Raw genomic sequence first — 22063 nt, forward strand, 5'->3', positions numbered from 1 at the left:
GGGGCACAGGGGCTAGCTCCCAAAGAAACCTCACGTCCTACCTCGGCAGGGTTCCCTGAAGCAAACCACCTCTTAGGAGATGAGCCCAGACATGGACAGCACGGGGTCCTCCTCCCCGCTATCCAGCACCAGGGCTACCTCCTCTGCAGGCCATCCTGGTGAGACCCCTAGACCCCACACAGAGAGCTGTCCCAGACTCCAGGCCTGACCCTCACAGCAGGCTGGGGGTGACATTCCAGACCTGGGGGGACAGGGCAGCAGCCGGGGTGCCAGGGGCTCCTAAGGAGCTTCCGGTTTGCCCTGAGGCTCCTGGTTTAGCCACAGCCCAACAAGGCCCTGTCCAAAGAGCCCCTTCTACCTCCCCTGTCCCAGGCTCCTCGGAAACCCATCCAGTACCCGGCCCGGGAGAGCCGCTCCCTTTGGTCCTTTGCAGCCTCTTCCCTGCTCCGTTCCCTGAGTAGCTTATCTTCTTATGTCTCTAAGGCACCCTCTCTCCCTCAGGCCAACCATGCCCTGCACCAATGCCCTGCTGGGACCCCAGTGGCCCTTGAAATAAAAGACCCAGACTGTGTCAAACTTGGCTTTACTGGGAATAGAGAAAACAGGCAACAGGAGTCACAATGGTGCTGGCAGCTCTAGGTGCCCGCCCCCAGCCCTCGCGGCCCCAAGGCCTGGGAGCCTCCTGCCAGGGGCTCTCCCACTAGTCTGGACCAGGAGAGGCCTCGCCTCTGGAAAACTGCGTGGGGTGGGAGCTTTCAATGTGCATTTCACCGCCAGCTTTGGAATTAGCAGCAAATGTCCACAATGACAGCAACAGCAACGAGACTGGACTTGACATCTCAGGAAAGGACGCGCAGAACAAATCAGACCCGCGGCACCACAGACTGACGGCAGTCTCACGACAGAAGACACAACACCGGTGTGCCCGGCCACACGGCACGAGGGGCAGGCGACAGGTCTGCGGGAGGCTGACAGCACGCGGAGGCCCTGCGGGGGCCGGCGCCCTCACGCCCGAGGCTGGAAAGAACCGACGGAACGCAGGCGCTCACATTCTCTGGGAGGACGGTCAAATGAAGGTACCGCAAGAGAGCACAGTTTAAAAACAGTGAAGATGGCCTGCTTCCCGGCCCTGGGTGGGCACCAGGCCAGACACGGCGGGCAGCAAGGGCTGGCTGCCACCCGGGCGAGCCTAGCCGGTGAGCTCCACGGGCAGCTCCCGGCCACACAGGGCCTCCCACTGACGGGCCAGCAGCGAGATGAGCTTCTCTCGGCTCTCAGCGCTGGGGACAAACACCTGCCACTGGACCTCACGGCCCTGGCCACCCCTGGCCAGGCCACCTGGCACCTCCCCGAAGTGGTCCAGGGTGACGCTGCCCATGAGGTCGTGGCCCTGCACATCATCAAAGACCAGGGTGAGGGCCTGTGGGTATGTCTGGTAGCCCATGAGCACGCGGTCCAGGTCCCGGACGCGGCGCCCATCGTCCAGCCGGTACCGGTCCCTCTGTGGCGGCTCTTTGGCGAACTCGGGCAGCGGGTAGTGGATGAAGTCCTCGTCCAGGAGGAAGATCTCGGCGCTGGTGAGCAGGAGCGTCTTGGGGCGCAGCAAGCCCCTGCAGCGCCCCGGCTGCGGCGAGCCCACCTGGAAGGCCTGCACGCACAGCAGGATGCTGAGGGCCGGCGCCTTCTCCGGCGCAGCCATCTTCTGGGCCACAGTGAACGTCAGGTCTCCGACCTCCTCCTCGCTGGGGTAGGTGAACTTGACGCGGCTCGAGTGGATCAGCTCATAGTTTTCCATCTTCCCTGAAGAGAGAGACGCCACCAGGGCTGCAGGCTGGAACTGGCCTGTGGTGGTGCTAGGCTCACCAGCAGCCCTAAGCCCCCCAGAGACGGCAGCCTGAGTCACGTGACCATCAGAAGCAGCAGAGAGTGATCCAAGCCCCCCTGCTCAGCCTGAGACCCTCAGGCCAGCAGTGCAGAGCAGGGCAGATACGAAATGCACCTGCCAAATGGCTGTGGATTTGCTGGGACAGAGACTTTTTTTGCAGGGCTTCCTTGGTGGTCCAGTGGTTCAGAAACCACTTTGCAATAATGCAAGGGACACTGGTTCGAACTCTGGTTCAGGGAGATTGATTCCACATGCTGTGGAGCCTGGGCCCACAGCTACTGAGCTTGTGCTCTAGAGCCCACGAGCCACAACTACTGAGCCCACACACACACTGCCACTACTGAAGCCCACGTGACAAGAGCCCATGCTGCGCAACAAGAGAAGCCACTGCAATGGAGAGCCCACACACCAGGACAAAGAGTAGCCTCTGCTCACCACAACTAGAGAAAGCCTGCGTGCAGCAACAAAGATCCACGATAGCCAAAAAAAAAAAAAGCCATGGGAAACTCTGACTACGCAGGAAGATAGCTAGAAGCAGAGCGGCTGCTGTGCATAGAGACGCTGTCCTGGGGCCTGCTGCCGCCCTCGGGGCCGGCGAGGAGACTCGAGCTGGGCGGGGTACCTGTGGTCTTGTTTCCAAACTCAGAATAGAAGTCTTTGTCCACAGGCTCAGGCGAGGGTGTGCGTTCCAGCAGGGAGAGCACAGCCATGAGGTGCTGGAGGAAGCAGTGTGTCAGGTAGCTATCCCGCGTCAAGCAGGTAACCACCTGTGCCGGGCAGGAGCCTGCGAGAGAAGGGGACAGGCATGACCGCAGCTCGCCGCTCCCCCGGCCCCGCCCTTGCAGTCTCCTCCAGTCTCCGGCAGGTCAGCCTGGACCTGAGGACCACAGAGCCGGGTCCAGGAAAGCGCCACGTGGCGAAGCATCACGGGGCCTGGGGAGACGGCCGTTTCTCAGGCCGGAAGGGCTGTGACATTTTTCTGGAAGGGGATACAGAGGCATTAGGGAAAGAGCTTAGCTTTCTCGCTTCAGGAAGTATGAGTCAGACACATCCTGCCCGGGAGCCCAGGGCCCACTCTGCCCGCCCGCCCAGCTCTTCGCCGCCTCGGTCCCTGGCCTCCCGCTCCAAGTCCTGGGGGTGAGTTCTGCTCTCTCAGCAGTTCCTGAAGCGGCTTCCTCCCGCTCCAGTGAACTGGCCTGTGAGCAGACAGATAACTCTGCCTGCAATAATGCACCCACGTATGAAGGTGGAAGCCCGCTGGGGACACTGACCTTCACCCAAAATAGGACAAAGCAGAGTGGCCACTCACCCGTTAGCCGGAAATACTGGTCGAACAGCCCAACGTTGACTACCTGCAGGTCGCTGAGTTTCAAAACAAAGCACTGAGAGATGTGGAAGGGGCTGTTGTTGTAGTCGGTGTTTTTCTGATGCCAGAAATCTGTGACAGGGAGAAAGGGACCTAATGTGGTGGTGGCCGTGCTGGGCAAGCACAAGGCCCCCGGGTACACAGCTGCCTGGAGCAGGAAAGGGTCCCCTTGATGGCCCGGCCCACCGAGAAGCCACCACCGCCTCTGCACACAAGACCTCATGGGAAACGTATTCTCCAGTCGGAGCCGTGCCTGGTGTGCTGGATACACCAGGAGTCCTGAGACAGCCACTGGCTGAGGAACCCACCGAGGCCCCCAGAGGCAGAGGCTGCCCAGGCCCTCACAGGCCTGGCTAAGTGCGTGCATGCCTGGCCTCACATCCCTTGTGCCAGATCCAGGAGGATAGTGCTGACATCAACCTCCCTTCCTCCAAGAAGACAGTCTCAGCCCCGTGCAGCCAAACCGCTGCTTCCTCAGGTCGCACGGGGGTCCAGAGACAGAAGCCCTCCCATCCCCGCGAGCCCCAGTGCCCACCCTGCAGCGGCTCCGAGAAGTAGCGGCGGAGGCCGTCGTGCAGCACGAAGTACACGGCCTTGGTAGAGAGCAGCACGCAGGCTGTCACCTCCAGCCCCGGCGTCTGGTAGAACACCACCGATGACCACAGGAGGTGCCGCAGCTCCTCATTTTCCACCTGGACACAGAGGGGCCAGTTGGGGCTGCAGGACAGCAGGTGACCAGGGTGTGCGGCTCCTCCTGCAGGCTTCTGGGAAGGGGGCTCCCACAGCCCCACCGGCCAGTGACCTGCTGCCCCGGGGGTGGCATGGGACTCTACCGTGTCGTCAATGAATGTGTAACTACAGAAGAGAGGAGGTGAGGAGCGGGAGACAGTCTGCAGTGGGGTCTACCCAGGGACCGAGGCTAGGAATGGCCACAGCGGGAGGCAGTGATGGAGGGGACAACTGGCCAGGTCCTCCCTACTCAGGTCCTCAAAACCATGAAGAGCTGAAGCTGGGGGAAAATCCAGCACAGAGAAGGCTGGAAACCTGAAGCTGAGCCCAAGGCAAGCCTGCTGCAGCTCCGGGACAACTGAGCCCCCTTCCTCCACAGGTGCCAGCCCTACCTCGGCAATGCTGCTGTGGAAGAACTCGACCACGGCCCGTCCACGCAGGCTGGCGATGTGCCGGAGAGACGGGCAGGCAGGCAGGTGTGACGGGATCTGATTGTCCTCCGACATGGACCGGATCAGGGGCTCACTTGGGTACTGTGCAGGGGCCTCTGCTTGGGCCAGAGCCTCCACTGGGATCTCTGCTGAGGCCTCGGCCTCCGCGGGGACCTCCACTGGAACAAGAGCTGGCACTGAGGCCTCCACTGGAGCTGGGGTCTTTGCCGGGCTTGGGGCTGAGGCCTCTCCTGGAGTGAGAGCAGGGGCCTCCACCAGGGCCAGGGCTGCAGTCTCTGCTGGAGCTTCTTGGAGATTCTGGTCACTGCTACATATCCCGATTCCCCCGAGAAACACCATATTAACATGTGGGCCCCAAATGCAGACTCCCAGCCCACGTGTAACCTCAGCATGCGGGGACTGCACGCACCACACACCACCTCTGGAGTCATCTGGGGATTTCAACTAGGTTCCCAAGGGAAAGGTGCCAGGCCCCTTCTCTTGGGAGGGAGATGGAAAGACGGACCAAGGCTGAGACAAACAGATGTGCCCATGGGCTGAAAAATAATTCTGAAAAGGTGGTAAAAGTATCACCAATGCCACTCCAGAGTCCAGAGTGCGGACCAAGGTGCCCAGGGCTGGGACCCTGGGGCACATGGAGTTGAGACACAAAAACTCAACCTTTCCTCAGTCTGCCTTTGAGGCCTCCTCAGGTGTCCCAGGATCTCACCCCCCTTGGCCACCAATGCATGTGGCCACACTGGATTTTCCCTTGACTGTTCCAAGCACCAGGTCCAACAATGCTCGGAAAGAATCCTCGTGCATGTTGGGAGCCCCCACAACCAGCCTACACACCCGCAAGCTCAGGCTCGTGTCCGTGGGGGGTCCTGGATACCGTCCTCTCAATCCAACAGCTGTCTGTCGAGACAGACCCCTGGGGCCCTGATCTTGCACAGGGCCAAATCCCCCCAAGCCTCTCAGGCTCTCCTCCTGTTGGCCTGGGCCAGACAGGCGTCTGCTGGGATGAAGCAGGGCGCCTGCTTTCTGTATGCAGTCCCCTCTGTGGGCAAGGTCCACCAGGTTTGGGGGTGGCAGGGAAACAGAGACAAGCTGAAGCTTGTCACCACCTGAAGCCCCATCACGGGGGCAAGGAAATGGAGAGACAGCCTCGTGAGGCTGCCTCTGGCACAAGCAGCTCCCTAGTACCTGGAGGAATGAGGGGTCTCTACAGAGGGCACGGGACTTGAGCTGGGCATGAGGGCCCCTGATTCAGCCAGGAAGAGGCTGGATGTCCTTTGGGAGCATCCGTTGAGGGGCTGGGCTGGAGAGAAAAGGCAGGGCCTCTGAAATGCTGGGGTGAGGATAGGGTCTCCACTGTCCACCAGGAACAAATGAAGGGCTTCTTTATCCAGCTGGGGAAGCCCCATCATACATGAAGCTGGGGGAAGTCACAGGAGAAAGGGGCACCCTGAAGGGCACAGGGGCTCTCGTGAGCCCAAGGCAGGCATGAATCATGGGTGTGACCACAGTTCCCCTTATAGGCCACTCTACCCCAAGCCCAGGCAGCTCTGAGGGGAGCCAGGCTCAGCAGCAGGAGCAGGGGAAGGAGGGAAAAATGAGGAAGACGAGCACAGGGCTGCGAATTCCTCCTCTCTCTGCACCTCAGTCTCCCCGAGAAGAGCAGGAGCTCTGCACAGAGAGACCACCCAGCTTACACACTCAGACCCTGCTGCTCTCGGCCAACAAGTTCAGGACTCACAAAATTACACAGAGTGGGCTCCTGAGCAACCCAGGTCCTCCTGAGAAGGAAGGAATGTATGGCTCACCAAAGGGTAAGGCTTGAAGCTGGGGGTCAGAGGCAGGTGGTGCCAGCAGCAGCTCCCCCAGCCCAGCTCAGAAAGCCAACCACGGGACTGGGAGCCCAGGGGCGAGGGTACACGGCTGATGCCTAGAGGCCATGCTTGGGCCCAGGGGGAGGGCCAGGCATGGTGGGAGCAGAAGCCTGGAGGCCCAGCGACGCAGGGCTCTAAGTGGCAGAGAAGAGGCCCAGTGTCCTTCCACAAAGAAGGACTTCTTCTGAAGCCTGGGAGATAAGGAGCAGCCTAGCACCAAGCCCGAGGGAGCCAAGGGCAGTGTTGATGGGGGTGACAGGCTTGGGTGTGGTGAGCGGACTGGTCTCAGCCAGCCCCCTGCTCCCTGGCCCCCAGAAGCCCGTGCTCAGCCTCACCTGGCCCTGCTCTCTGCAGGCTGGCCGTCCACAAGGGGGCTCTGAGGCCCGCCCCCCGTTGCAGGGGTCTTGGCAATGACCACGGTCTTCAGGTCCTGCAGCGAGGCCCGCAGCTGGTTGTAGATGCGCAGGAAGTGGAACTTCTCATGGGGCAGCACGAAGATGGCGGTGACGAAGCGGTAGCCCACGAGCAGCTCAAGCACGTGGCCATCCGCGAAGGCACCCCGTGGCTGGGTGCAGCTGCGCGTGGGGTCCAGCAGCACAGTGGAGAGAGGCACGCGGCTGAGCTTGAAGCTGTTGCGGTTGCGGCAGTTGTGGGTGCCCCGGTTGGGCATGGGGTTGAAGTCGGCCTTGATGACGTTGAGGTGCTGGGGCGTGAGCAACAGCCAGTAGGGGATGGCGGCGGACTTGACGGCCTCGGAGGGCGCACAGCAGGAGCGCCGCACAGCCGAGCAGAGGGTGCAGCTGGCCCACTCGATGTTGCCCGAGTAGTCCCCGGCGGCTGTCTGCACCATGCGCTTGTCACTGTAGACCAGGTAGACGGGAAAGCAGCCCTGGCTGCGCTCCTGGCAGCCGCCTGCCACCTTGTAGAAGGTGAGCAGCTGGCGCAGGAACTCCTGCAGGCTGGTGTGGCTGCCATAGAGCACGGGGCTGCACAGCATGGCCATGTGCTGCGGGGCGAAGCAGGCGCGCAGGTCGGCGTGGAACTCGTGCAGGTGGGCAGCGTCGGAGATGATGAAGAGTGTGTTCTCGCTGTGCCGCACCTTCAGCACCAGGCACAGCTCCGGCATGAGGAAGCCGAACTCGGTGAGGTCGCCGTGTGGGAAGCAGAACACGAAGCGCAGTGAGGAAAGGATGTGCTGGCTGCTGCCCCGCGACTCCTGGTGCGGGATCTCGAAGACAGCGATGCCGAAGTCAGTGAGCACGAGGCAGGCGGCGAACTGGCGGATGCTGCCCTGCACGTGGATCAGGAAGCACCAGAGCACCTTGAGGATGCGGATATGCTCCAGCAGGAAGTCCTCGTCTGCGCCCAGCGCCCACTCCAGAGCCAGGCGCTCCTCCTCAGCCTCCTCCTCCTCCTCCTCCTCTTCTTCCTCTTCCTCGCCTGGCCCACCCTCCTCCTCTTCCTCTGCATCTGGGGGCCCCATTTCAAAGTAGCGATTCTCAGCAACGTCCTCCTCCTCCTCCTCATCCTCGCCCTGCTCCCCCTGGCCCTCCTCTCGCTGGTTGGCGGCCTCGATCCAAGCAGGGAGCTGCCGCTCAATAGCCTGTCGGATGAGCGTGCTCAGGCGCTGGATGAAGTCCTGGTTGGTGGCAGTGTAGCCAATGCAGGTGAAGGGCAGGAAGATTATCTGGCCGGACCCAGGCACCACCTGGACCTCTGGCTCCGCGTGCTCGGGGCTGTGTGGGGAGAGGCCAGGTCAGTGGCATGCTGGGCTGGGATGCCCCCACCTCCCACATCCAGATTCTGCTGCTGTCCCCCTGGTCTTGAGGAACCAATGCATGGGTCTCAAAGCCTCCTAACGAGCCAAGCCTGCTCCTAGCAAGCACCCTGATAGGGAGCTGAAGTGCTGGAAGGCTGGGGCAGCCACATTGCCAGGGCCTCAGACCACAGGCATCCAGTGCAGTCCTGCCCACGTCATGAAGACGTCTCAGTCCTGTGGACACTGGCCACAAGCCCCAAAGGCAATGAGTGCTCAAGGCCGTGGACTAACTTGACAACAGTCTCCTTCAGGGGAACCCAGTGACCTTGAGAGGGGTAGGGAGTGGGACAGGTGGGTCTGAGGACCTTCACATTTAAATTCAAGCTCCTCCAGAGACAGGCAATCTACCTGAGAAAGAATTCAGAGTAGTAACAGTAAAAATGATTCAAAATCTCAGAAAAAAGAATGGAGGCACAGACCAAGAGGATACAGGAAATGTTTAACAAAGAGACAGAAGGTTAAAAGAATAGAGAGTAAGTGAAACGAAAAAGACACAAGAAAAAAATCAAGAGCAGAATAACTGAGGCAGAAGAATGAGTGAGTGAGCTGGAAGACAGAGAAGTGGACATCACTGCCACAGGACAGAATAAAGTAAAAAGAATGAAGAGAAATGAGAAATGGTCTCAGAGACCTCTGGGACATCACTAAACACACCAACATCCTATTGTAGGGTCCCAGCAGAAAAGAGACAGGGAAAGGGCCTGAGAAAATATGTGAAGAGATTATAGCCAAAAGCTTCCCTAAAATGGGAAAGGAAACAGTCTCATTCAAGTCCAGGAAGTGCAGAGTTCCATACAGGATAAACCCAAGGAGGAACAGGCTAAAACACATATTACTCAAATTGACAAAAATCAAATACAAAGAAAAATATTAAAATCAAAAGGGAAAAGTAACAAACAATACACAAGGAAATCCCCATAAGGTTATCAGATGATTTTTCAGCAGAAACTGCAAGCCAGAAGAGCATGGCACAATATATTTAAAGTGATGAAAGGGATAACCTACAATCAAGAATACTCTACCCAGCAAGGTTTTCATTCAGATTCAGAGAAGTTTTACAGAGGAGCAAAAGTTAAGAGAATAGACACCACCAATCTAGCCTTAGAACAAATGCTAAAGGAACTCCTGGGGGCAGGGGTGGGGGGTGGGGCAGACGGTAAAGAACACTTTTGCCAGCGCAGAGCTCGACCCCTGGGTCGGGAAGATCGCCTGGAGGAGGGCGCGGCAGCCCACTCCAGGATTCTTGCCTGGAGAATCCCATGAACAGGGGGGCCTGGCAGGCTGCAGTCCAGAACTGGACACGACCAAAGCAACTTAGCATGCACACGTGTGTGCACATGCGCACACGCGCACGCACACACACACACACACACACACACACGCGCGCGCGCGCGTCATCGGAGGTGGGGGAGGGGAGGCCAAAGCTAGAAACAAGAACAGCACAATTGGGAAAACTCAACAATAAAGGCAAACATAAAGTAATAGTAGGAAACCACCCCCACACAAATATCATATCAAAATCAGCAACCACAAGGGGAGTACAAATACAGGAAATCAGAATTTCACTTGAAATCAAGAGACCAGCAACTTAAAACCACCTTGCGTAAAGACTGCTATAGCAAAATCTCAAGAGGGACTTCCCTGGTGGTCCAATGGTTAAGAACCTGCCTTGCAATGCAGGGGACTCGGGTTTGATCCCTCCTCGGGCAACTAGAATCCCACATTCCACACAGCGACTGAGTGCCACAACGAGAGGGTCTGAGTGCCACAATGAAAGTTCCCATGTGCCCCAACAAGGATGCCACAAGCCGCAACGGGTGCAGCCAAATTAAAAACACAAAAGAATCCAAACCTCCTGGGAACTGCAACCAAACATCTGTAACAGATACACAAACAAAAAAGAAAAAGGCAAATCAAACACAACACTAAAGACAGTCATCAAACCACAAGAGAACACAAGAAGACCAACAAAAACAAATCCTAATCAATTAAGAAAATGGCAACAGGAACATGTATTATCAGTAATTACCTTAAATGTAAAATGTAAATTAAATGCTCCAAACAAAAGGCACAGACTGGCTGAATGGATATAAAACAAGACCCATATATATGCTGTCTACAAGAGACCCACTTTAGACTTAGGTACACATACAGACTGAAAGTGAGGGGATAGAAAAAGATATTCCATGCAAATGGAAATCAAAAGAAAGCTGAAATAGCAGTATACATATCAGACAAAATAGACCTTAAAATTACAACTGTTACAAGAGATAAGGAAATGGGATTCCCCGGGTGGTCAAGTGGCTAACACTCTGAGCTCTCAACACAGGGGGCTGGGGCTCGATCCCTGGTCAGGGAACTAGATCCAACAGACAAAGGTTCATATGCTGCAACTAAGGATCACACAGGCTACGACAAAGATCAAAGATTCCATGTGCTGCAACCAAGGGCTGGTGTGGCCAAGTAAATACATAAATACTAAAAAGACAAGGAAGGACACTACATAATGATCAAGGGATCAATTCAAGAAGAAGACAACAATTTCAAGTAGATGTATGTACCCAACACAGGAGCACCTCAATATGAACATAAATGCTAACAGTCATAAGGGCTTCCCTGGTGGCTCAGAGGGCAAAGAAGGGGGAAATCAACAGTAATACTGTAACAGCAGGGAACTCAACGGACAGATCATCCAGACAGAAATCAATAAAGAAACACCAGCCCTAAAGATACATTAGACTAGATGGACTTAACTAGTATTTATAGGGCATTCCATTTGAAAAGAGCATAGACTTTCTCTTCAAGCACACACAGAACATTCTGCAGGACAGATTGTATCTTTGGCCACAAATCAAGCCTCCATAAATTCAAGAAAACTGAAATCACATCAAGTATCTTTTCCAACCACAATGCTGTAAGATTATAAATCAAATACAAGAAAAAAAAACCCTGCAAAACCCCACAAACATACGGAGGTTAAACAATGTTATGAAATAGACAATGGATCGCTGAAGAAATCAAAGAGGAAATAAAACATACCTAGAGACAAATGACAATGAAACATGACAATCCAAAACCTATGGGATGCAGCAAACGCAGTTCTAAGAGGGAAGTTGATAGCAAAACAATCTTACCCCAGGACACAAGAAAAATCTCAAACAACCTAACCGTGGGACTTCCCTGGCGGTCCAATGGTTAACAACCCACCTACCAATGCAGGAAACATGGATTCAATCGCTGGTCCAGGAAGATCTCACATGCCACAGAGCAACGAAGCCTGTGTGCTCCAACTACTGAACCTGAACTCTAGAAGCCATGCTCCCCAACAAGAGAAGCCACAGCGATGAGAAGCCATGCACTGCCATTAGAGAGTAATACCCACCCACTGCACCCAGAGAAAGCCTGTGCACAGCAAAGACCCAGAACAGCCACACACACACACACACATACACACACCCTAAAGGAACCAGAGAAAGCCTGTGCACAACAAAGACCCAGGTCACACACACACACACACACACACACCCTAAAGGAACCAGAGAAAGCCCGTGCACAGCAAAGACCCAGAACAGTCTCACAAACACACGCACACACACACACACACCCTAAAGGAACCAGAGAAAGCCCGTGCACAGCAAAGACCCAGAACAGTCACACACACACACACAGACACACACACACCCTAAAGGAACCAGAGAAAGCCTGTGCACAGCAAAGACCCAGAAGAGTCACACTCACACACACACACACACACACACCCTAAAGGAACCAGAGAAAGCCTGTGCACAGCAAAGACCCAGAACAGTCACACACACACACAGACACACACACACACACACACCCTAAAGGAACCAGAGAAAGCCTGTGCATAGCAAAGACCCAGAACAGTCATACACACACACACAAGCCCATGCCTAGCAAACATCCAGCACAATCACACACACACATAAACACACACACCCTCTACAGAACTAGAGAAAGAAGAACTCCAAAGTTAGTAGAAGGAATGAAACTATATTGATCAGAGCAGAAATAAACGAAATAGAAATGAATAAAACAATAATAAAGATCAATGAAACTAAAAGCTGATCCTATGAAAAGATGAACAAAATTAATAAACCTTTTTAATTCATTGGGAGAAAAGAAAAGGACAGGGCTCAAATTAATAAAACTAGAAGTGGGGACTTCTGTGGTGGTACAATGGATAAGAATCTGCCTGCCAGTGCAAGGGGACACTGGTTTGATCCCTTGTCCAGGAAGATTCCACATGCCATGGAGAAACCAGGCCCATGCACCACAACCACTGAGCCCACGAGCAGGAAATACCAAAGCCAGCAGGTGCTCCAGGGCCCACAAGCCACAACCACTGATCCACGTGCTGCAATGCCTGGAGCCCGCGCACCGAGAGCCTGGGCTGTGCAACAAGAGAAGCCACTGCGATGGCCACAGCGAGAAGTCCGGCTCACCGTACCTAGAGAACGCATGTATGCAGCAACGAAGACACAGAACCCCAAAACCAATTATTAAAAAAAAAGTAGGAACAAAAAAGGATGTTACAACCGACACCACGGACATACAAAGGATTGTAAGAATATGAGCAACTATGGGGGGCTTCCCTGGTAGCTCAGCTGGTAAAGAATCCACCTGCAATGCAGGAGACCCAGGTTCAATTCCTGGGTCAGCAAAATGCCCTGGAGAAGGGATAGGCTACCCACTCCAGTATTCTTGGGCTTCCCTGGTAGCTCAGACAGTAAAGAATCTGACTGCAATACGAGAGAATGGGGTTCGATCCCTGGGTTGGGAAGATCCCCTGGAGACAGAAACAGCTACCCACTCCAGTACTCCTGCCTGGAGAATTCCATGGGCAGAGGAGCCTGGCGGGCTGCAGTCCACGGAGTCACCAAGAAGCAGAACAACTGAGCGACTGTCACAGGCAACCATCCACCAATACAATGGACAACCCAGAAGAAATGGACAAATTCTTAGAAAGGTACAACTTTTCAAGGCTGAACCAGGAAGAAATAGAAAATACAAACAGACCAATCACAAGTACTAAAACTGAGACTGATTCAAAAACTTCCACAAACAAAAGTCCAAGACCAGTCGGCTTCACAGAAGAATTTTATTAAACATTTACACAACAGTTAACACCTAGCCCTCTGATATTCTTCCAAAAAATTGCAGAAGAAGGAACACGCCAAAGCTCATTCTATGAGGCCGCCAACACCCTGATACCAAAACCAAAGATATCACAAAAAAAGAAAATTACAGAACTTCCCTGGTGGTCCAGGGGTCCAGAATCCATCTTGCAATGTGGGGGACACAGATTCAATCCTTGGTAAGGGAACTATGATCCCACATGCTGGAGCAACTAAGCCCACGTACTGCAAGCACTGAGCCTGATGTTCCGGAGCTCGCACACAACTGCAGTCCATGAGCCACAGTGAAAGACCCTGCACAGTACAGCAAAGATCCTGCGTGCTGCAACTAAGATGTCACGCAGCCAAATAAATCAATATTAAAGAAAGAATTAAGGGCCAATAACTGAGAGGCAAAAAAAAAAAAAAAAAAAAACTCAACAAAATACTAGCAAACCAAGCCCGACAACACAATAAAAGGTTCACACACCATGATCAAGTGGGATTTATTCCAGGGATGCACAGGTTTTTCAATATAAACAAATCAACCAATGTGATACACCACATTAACAAACTGAAGAAGAAAAAACCGTATGATCATCTTAACAGATGTAGAAAAAGTTTTTCACAAAATCCCACACACATTTATGGTTTAAAAAGAAAAAAAAAAAAACTCTCTAGAAAGTGGGCATAGAGGGAATCTACCTCAACATAACAAAGACCACATACAACAAACCCACAATCAACATCATTCTCAAAGGTGAAAAACTCAAAGCGTTTCCTCCAAGACCTCCTGATGCCACTCTTGCCAATTTGACTGAATACAGATCTGGAGAGTGTAGTCACAGCCATCAGAGAAGAAAAAGAAAGAAAAGAAATCCAAATAGAAAAGAGAAAGTAAAACTGTCAGTGTTTGCAGATACACAGAAAATCCTAAAGACACAACCTGAAAACTACAAGAGCTCATCAACAAATCTGGTAAAATTGCAGGATACAAAATCAACACACAGAAATCTCCTGCATTCCCACACAGTAACAACGAAAGATCAGAAAAACATTTTATTGGAGTGTAACTGCTTCATAATGTTGTGTTAGTTGCTGCTGTAGAATGAATGAATCAGTTATATGTATACATATATCCTCCTCCTCATGGAGCTCCCTCCCACCCCCGAGCCCACCCACCTAGGTCATCACAGAGGACCAAGCTGAGCTCCCTGGGCTATACAGCAGGTCCACACCAGCTCTCTTTTAAATGCGGAAGTGTAAATATGTGAATCCTAATCTCTCAGTTCATTCCACACTCCCCTTCCTGCCACCCCCTACATCCACACCTGTTTTCTACATCTGTGTCTCTAGTCCTGCCTGACACATACGCTCATCTGTACCATTTTCCTAGATTCCACATATATACATTAACATACAATACTTATTTCTGACTTACTTCACTCTGTACATCTCCAAAACACACAACAGCTCATGTAGCTCAAAACAAAACACACACACAAACTATGGATAAAGACCTAAACTGACCTCTCTCCAACGAAGACATACAGATGGCCAAGAGGCACATGGAAAGATGCTCAACATCACTAACTGAGAGAGAAATGCAAATCAAAAACTACAATCAGGTGGGAATTTCTGGCGGCCCAGTGGTTACGAATCTGACTTGCAGTGCAGGCAATGTGGGTTCAATCCCTGGTCCCACGTGTCATGGAGGAACTACACCCATGTGCCAAAACTACTGAGCCCACGCACTCCAGAGCCTGTAGGTCACAACCATTGAAGCCTGCATGCTCTGGAGCTCCCACGCCACAAGCAAGATCTCACGGGCCACAGCTCAGGCCAGAGGCAGTCAAATACATAAAGTAAAGAAAAAAGCTACAATGAGATATTACCTCACACAGGTCAGAATGGCCATCATCAAAAAAATCCATGAACAACAAATGCTACAGAGGGTGTGAAACAAAGGGAACCCTCTTGCACTGTTGGTGGGAATGTAAACTGATACAGCTACTATGGAAAACAGTATGGAGATTCCTTGAAAAGCTATGACTAAAACTACCATATGACCCAACAATACCATTACTGGGCATACACCCTGAGAAACCCATAGTCCAAAAAGACACATGTACCCCAAGGTTCACTGCAACACTGTTTATAATAGCCAGGACATGGAAGCAACCTAGATGCCCACTGACAGATGAACGGATCAAGAATTTGTGGTACACATACACAATGGAATATTGTTGTTGTTTTAATCACTAAGTTGTATTTGATTCTTTTGCAACCCCATGAACTGTAGTTCATCAGACTCCTCTGTCCATGTGATTTCCCAGGCAAGAACACTGGAGTGGATTGCCTTCTTTCCCAAAGATCTTTCTCCAGGGGATCTTCCCTACCCAGGAATTGAACCTGAGTCTCCTGCATTGGCAGGCAGATTCTTTACCACTAAGCCACCAGGGAAGCTCCACAATGGAGTATTACTCAGCCATCAATTTTTTTTTTTTGAGTTCTAGTGACGAGGATGCAGAGAAGGTGATGGCACCCCACTCCAGTACTCTTGCCTGGAAAATCCCATGGATGGAGGAGCCTGGTAGGCTGTGGTCCATAGGGTCACGAAGAGTCAGACACGACTGAGCAACTTGACTTTCACTTTTCACTTTCATGCATTGGAGAAGGAAATGGCAACCCACTCCAGTGTTCTTGCCTGGAGAATCCCAGGGACGGGGGAGCCTGGTGGGCTGCTGTCTCTGGGGTCGCACAGAGTCGGACATGGCTGAAGAGACTTAGCAGCAGCAGCAGTGATGTGGATGAAACTAGAGCCTGTTACAGAGCGACATTAAGTCAGAAAGAGAAAAATAAACATTGAACATTGACCTATATAGATGGGATCTAAAAAAATAGTGCTGATAAACCTATCTGCAGGCAGGAATAGAGACGCAGACGCAGAGAACAGAGCTGCGGACACAGCAGGGGGAGGAGAGGATGGGATGAGTTGAAAGAGGAGCACTGAAACATCCGTATTACCATGTGTAGAACAGTGGGAAGCTGCTGCGTAACACATACGGCTCAACCCATGCTCTGTGACAACCCAGAGGGCTGGGACAAGGTCGGGGGGCAGGGAGGTTTAAGAGGGAGGGGCTGTATGTATACTTCCGGCTGATTCATGCTGTTGCGCGGCAGAAACCAACACAACATTGTAAAGTAACTCTCCTCAGGGGACAATAACTAAAAAAATGTCTTCTGGGATGTCCCTGATGATCCAGTGGCTAAGACTTCACACTCCCAAAGCTGGGGGTCCTGGGTTTGATCCCTGGTCGGGAATCTAGATCCCACATCCCACAAGTAAGAGCTTGCATGCCGCAACTAAAAACTCCCCTGTGCTGCACCTGAAGGGCCCACATGCTGCAACAAAGATCAAACATCCTGCAGTCCACAACTAAGACCTGGGCAACCAAATAAACAAACGAAGAAAATATTTTAAAACTATATCTCTTAAAAAAAAGTCTCTAAACAATAAATGCTTTGAGGGTATGGAGAAAAGGGAACCCTCCTACATTGTTAGTAGGAATATAAATTGTTACAACCATTATGGAGAATGGTATAGAGGTTCCTTAACAAACTAAATACAGACCTACTACTTGATCTAACAAGCCCACTTCTGGACATATATCCAGAGAAAGACTTAATTCAGAAAGGTAACATGTACCCCAATGTTCACTACAGCACTGTTTACAATAGCCAAGGCATGTAACAAACCTAAACAAAGACTAAACAAACCTAAACACCACTGGCAGGTGACTAACGGGACACTATTCAGCCATAAAGAAGGCATGAAAGCATGCACTTGCAGCAGCAGGATGGATCTGGAGACTGTCATACTGAATCAAGTCAGAGAAGGACTAGCATCACATATCACTGTATGCGGAATCTAAAAAATAATGGTACAAATGAACTTATTTATAAAAGAGTGATAGATGCAGAAAACAAACTTACAGTTACCAGGGGGAAATGGGGAAGAGGGATAAACTAGGAGTTTGGGATTGACATAACCACACTACTATATATAAAATAGGTAACTAACAAGGACATACCACTGTATAGCACAGGGAACTCTACTCAGCACTCCGTAATGACCTATATGGGAAAAGAATCTAAAAAGTGTAGCTATAAGCATAATTGACTTACTTTGCTGTATACCTGAAAGTAACACATTATAAATCAACCATATTCCAATTAAAATTTTAAAAAATAATAATAAACTCCTGTACCTCTTGGCCTCTAATGCCCTTGTGAAAAAGGATATATAAAATGCAGTTGGGAAACCTCTTCTGTAAAAATCAGAGTAAACAGTTGAGGGTTTGGAGACTAACCCACTCACATCATTTTTTTTTTAAAGCAGCTGTTTAAGAATGGAAAAATCAGTTTCCAGTTCAAGATAGCCCCTCCTGTGAGAGCACAAAAAAAATCACAACTAGATGTTGAGCAACCACTGACAGGAGGATGCTGGAAACTACCAAAAAAAGACACCCACATCCAAAAACAAGGAGGGAGATGCAGAGAGAGGGCAGCAGGGCACAATCATGATAAAATCAAATCCTTTCCCGCCAGGCGGGTGACCCAAAGCCTGCAGACCACCACCAAAGAAGTTCTCCCACTGTTTCGAAGGTTCTGAACCCCACACCAGGCTTCCCAGCCCCGGGATCCGACAAAGAAATCATACTCCCCAGGGAATCTGGCCTTGAAGTTCAGTGAGAATTGATTACAACACTTCCACAGGACTGAGGAAAACACAGACTCCAGTCCTGGAGGCACAAACAAATCCTTTCCTGAAAGAAGATGCAGAGGAAAGGGGCAGTGACCCCACAGGAAGACTGAACCAAACCACCTGCTAGTGTGGAGGGACGGCCATGGAGGCACAGCTGGGCAGACGCTCAGCACAAGGGCAGGGCACTGGCAGCAGAAGCCCAGCAAGGCGCCCTTGCCATAAACCCTCTTGGAGTTCCCCGTTAATTTAATTAGACTGTTAATTTAAAACAAGCAAAAGCAACAAAGGTTTACCGTGCATCACAGGGAACTACAGTCAATATCTCGTAATAACCTATAATGGAAAATAATCTCAAAAATAATCTATTTGTGTATGTATAACTAAATCACCTTGCTTTGCACCTGAAACATTGTTAAGTCAACTATACTTCAATAAAATATAATTATATATTAAGGAAAAAAAAGAAAAAATAATAGCATGGAACTTTAATATCCACTTATACCAATGGACGTCGGGACAGAAAATCAATAAGGAAACATAAGCGTTAAAGATACAACAGACCAGATGGACTTACTGATGTTTATAGAGCATTCCATTAGAAAGCAGCAAAATACACTTTCTTTTCAAATGCACATGGAACATCCCCAGGACAGAGCTTATCTTTGTCCCTAAATCAAGCCTCAGTAAATTTAAGAACACTGAAAACATATCAGGTATCACTGCTGACCACAATGCTATAAGATCAGAAATCAGATACAAGAAAAAAACTGCAAAAACCCACAAATATATGGAGGCTGAGTGATACGTTACTCAACAACCAAGGGATCACCGAAGATATCAAAAAGGAAATTTAAAAATACCTAGAGACAAATGACAATGAAAACATGACAATCCAAAACCTATGGGATGCAGCAAAAGCAGGTCTAAGAGAGAAGCTGAAGCAACACAATCTTACCTCAGGACACAAGAGAAAATCTCAAATAAACAACCTAACCGTGGGACTTCCCTTGTGGTCCAGTGGTTAAGAATCCACCTGCCAAATGCAGGGGACATGGGTTCAATCCCTGGTCTGGGAAGATCCCACATGCCACAGAACTACTAAGCCTATGTGCCACAGCTTTTGAGCCTGTACTCCAAGGCCCATGCTCTGCAACATGAGAAGCTACCTCAGTGAGAAACCCATGCACCCCAACTACACAGGAACCCCACTCACTGCAACTAGAGAAAGCCTGCACAGAGCAAACACCCAGTGCAGTCACACACACCCCCAAATGAACCAGAGAAAAAGCAAGTAAGCCCCAATGTTAGCAGAAGGAAAGAAATCATAATGACCAGAGCAGAAATAAATGATATAAAGATGAAGAAAACAATAGAAAAGGCCAATGAAAATAAAAACTGGTCCTATAAAAAGATGAACAAAACTGATAAACCTTTAGACTCAAAGGGAGAAAAGGAAGAGGGCTCAAATCAAGAAAAGTCGAAACAGGGACTTTCCTGGTGGTACAGTGCATGAAAAGTCACCTGCCAATGCAAGGGGACACTGGTTTGATCCCTTGTCCAGGAAGATTCCACATGCCATGGAGCAACCCAGCCCATGCACCACGACTACTGAGCCCAAGAGCAGCAAATGCTGAAGCCAGCACACACTCCAGGGCCTACAAGCCACAACTATCGAGTCCCCGGGCTGCAGCCTCTGAAACCCATGTACCCAGGCCCTGAGCTATGCGAGAGCCACTCAATGGAAGCCCATGCACTGCAACAGAGAGCAGTCCCGGCTCACCGTAACTGGAGAGTATGCAGCAATGAAGAAATAGCACAACCAAAAATTAATTATTAAAAAAAACTAGGAATGAAAAAGGGTAAGTTACAACTGACGCCACGGACGTACAAAAGATAAGAGACTACTACAAGCAACTATATGCCAATAAAACAGACAGTCTAGAAGAAATGGACAAATTCTTAGAAAAGTACAACCTTCCAAGACTGAGCCAGGAAGAAACAGAAAACATGAACAGACCAATCACAAGTTCTGAAACTGTGATTCAAAAACTTCCAACAAAAGTCCAGGACCAGATGGCCTCACAGATGAATTCTATCAAGCATTTAGACAACACTTGACACCTATCCTTCTGAAATCCTTCCAAAAAATTGCCAAAGAAGAAATACTTCCAAGCTCATTCTATGAGGCCACAATCACCCGGATACCAAAACCAAAGATACCACAAAAATGAAAATTACAAGGACTTCCCTGGTGGTCCAGAGGTTACAAATCCACCTTGCAATGCAAGTGACACAGGTTTGATCCTTGGTTGGGGAACTAAGATTCCAAATACTGCAGAGCAACCAAAGCATACATATTGAAACTGCTGAGCCCACGTGTTCTGGAGCCTGGACACCACTAGAGAGTCCACGAGCCACCATGGAAGACCCCGCATGAGGCCACAAAGACCCTGCGTGCTGCAACCAAGACGTCACGCAGCCAAAGAAATAATTGTTAAAAACAGGAAAGGAAAATTACCGGCCAATATCACTCAACACAGACACAAAACATCCCAATAAGACACTAGCAAACCAAGTCCAATAACACATTAAAAGGTTCATACACCATGATCAAGTGGGATTTATCCCAGGGATGCAAAGATTTTTCAATATACACCAGTCAATCAATGTGATATACCACATTAACAAACTGAAGAATTAAAACCATATGATCATCTTAATAGACACAGAAAAAGTTTTTGACAAAATCCAACACCCATTTACGATAAAAAAAAAAAACACAACAAAAACTCTCCAGAAAGTGGGCATAGAGGGAATCTACCTCACCATAATAAGGCTACATAAAACATTCTCAAAGGTGAAAAACTCAAAACATTTCCTCCAAGACCTCCTGATATTTACTCTCGCCACTTTTATTCAACACAGTTCTGGAGATTCTAGTCACAGCAATCGGAAAAGAAAAGGAAATAACCAAACCGGAACAAGAACATAAAATTGTCACTGTTTGCAGATACACAAAAAATCCAAAGACACTATCAGAACAGTATGAGAGCTCATCATCGAATCTGGAAAATCTGCAGGATACAAAATGAATGAAAGATCAGAAAAAAATTTTATTTGAGTATAATTGCTTTCTAATATTGTGTTAGTTTCTGCTATACAATGAATTAATCAGTTATATGTATACAAATATCCTCCTCCTCCTCTTTGACCTCCCTCACACCCTCATCCCCACCCGAGTCATCTAGGTCATCACAGGGCACCAAGCTGAGTTTCCAGGGCTACAGAGCAGGTTCTTGTTAGTGCTCTGCATATGGCAGGGCACATGCGTGGCTCCTAACCTCCCAATCTACTTCTCACGCCCTCGTGCCACCCCCACCCGTGTCCACATGTCTACTCTCTGTCTCTATTCCTGCCCTACAAGTCAGTTCATCTGTACCATTTTTATAGATTCCACATGTATGGATTAACAAACGATCTTTCTCTCTTTCTGATTTACTTCACTATGTATATCTCCAAAATATAGAAATAGCTCATAAGCTCAATATCAAACAAAAAACCAAATCGAAGTATAGGCAAAGACCTAAATTGACATCTCTCCAAAGAAGACATACAGATGGCCAAGAGGCACATGAAAAGGTGCTCAGCATCACTAATTATTAGAGAAATGCACATCAAAACTACGAGATGGGACTTCCCTAGTGATCCAGAGGCTAAGACTTCACAATCCCAATGCTGGGAGCCTGGGTTTGATGCCTGGTCAGGGATCTAGATCACACATGCCACAAGAGTTTGCATGCTGCACCTGAAAACTCCCCTGTGCTGTGCCTGAAGAGCCCACATGCTGCAACAAAGACCAAACACCCTGCAGTCCACAACTAAGACCTGGGCCACCAAACAAACAAACAAAATACTTTAAAACTATATCTCTTTAAAAAAAAAAAAAAAAAACTAACAATAAGACCCTGATGCTGGGAGGGACTGGGGGCAGGAGGAGAAGGGGACGACAGAGGATGAGATGGCTAGATGGCATCA

The 22063-nt window shown here is 50.2% G+C and overlaps 1 protein-coding gene across 3 annotated transcripts in view; it reads right to left on the reverse strand.

Moving 5' to 3' along the window:
- Positions 1–567: 567 nt before the first annotated feature.
- The window catches only part of NISCH (nischarin), a 64750-nt gene continuing 43254 nt past the window's right edge, over positions 568–22063 (reverse strand). For 2 of the 3 annotated variants that reach the window (XM_006044040.4, XM_044933842.2), the window contains exons 16-21: positions 6639–8039; positions 4373–4739; positions 3787–3943; positions 3195–3323; positions 2508–2669; positions 568–1800 (exon numbers count right to left, since the gene is read on the reverse strand). In XM_006044040.4, the coding sequence (XP_006044102.4) occupies positions 1190–1800; positions 2508–2669; positions 3195–3323; positions 3787–3943; positions 4373–4739; positions 6639–8039 (2827 nt within the window). In that variant the 3' untranslated portion in view covers positions 568–1189. Of the gene's footprint in view, positions 1801–2507; positions 2670–2691; positions 2865–3194; positions 3324–3786; positions 3944–4372; positions 4740–6638; positions 8040–22063 lie in introns of those variants that run through there. The other variant, XM_025272431.3, reaches the window with a different exon arrangement.

The sequence above is a fragment of the Bubalus bubalis genome, chromosome 21 (genome assembly GCF_019923935.1).
Source record: "Bubalus bubalis isolate 160015118507 breed Murrah chromosome 21, NDDB_SH_1, whole genome shotgun sequence".
NCBI lineage: Eukaryota > Metazoa > Chordata > Mammalia > Artiodactyla > Bovidae > Bubalus > Bubalus bubalis.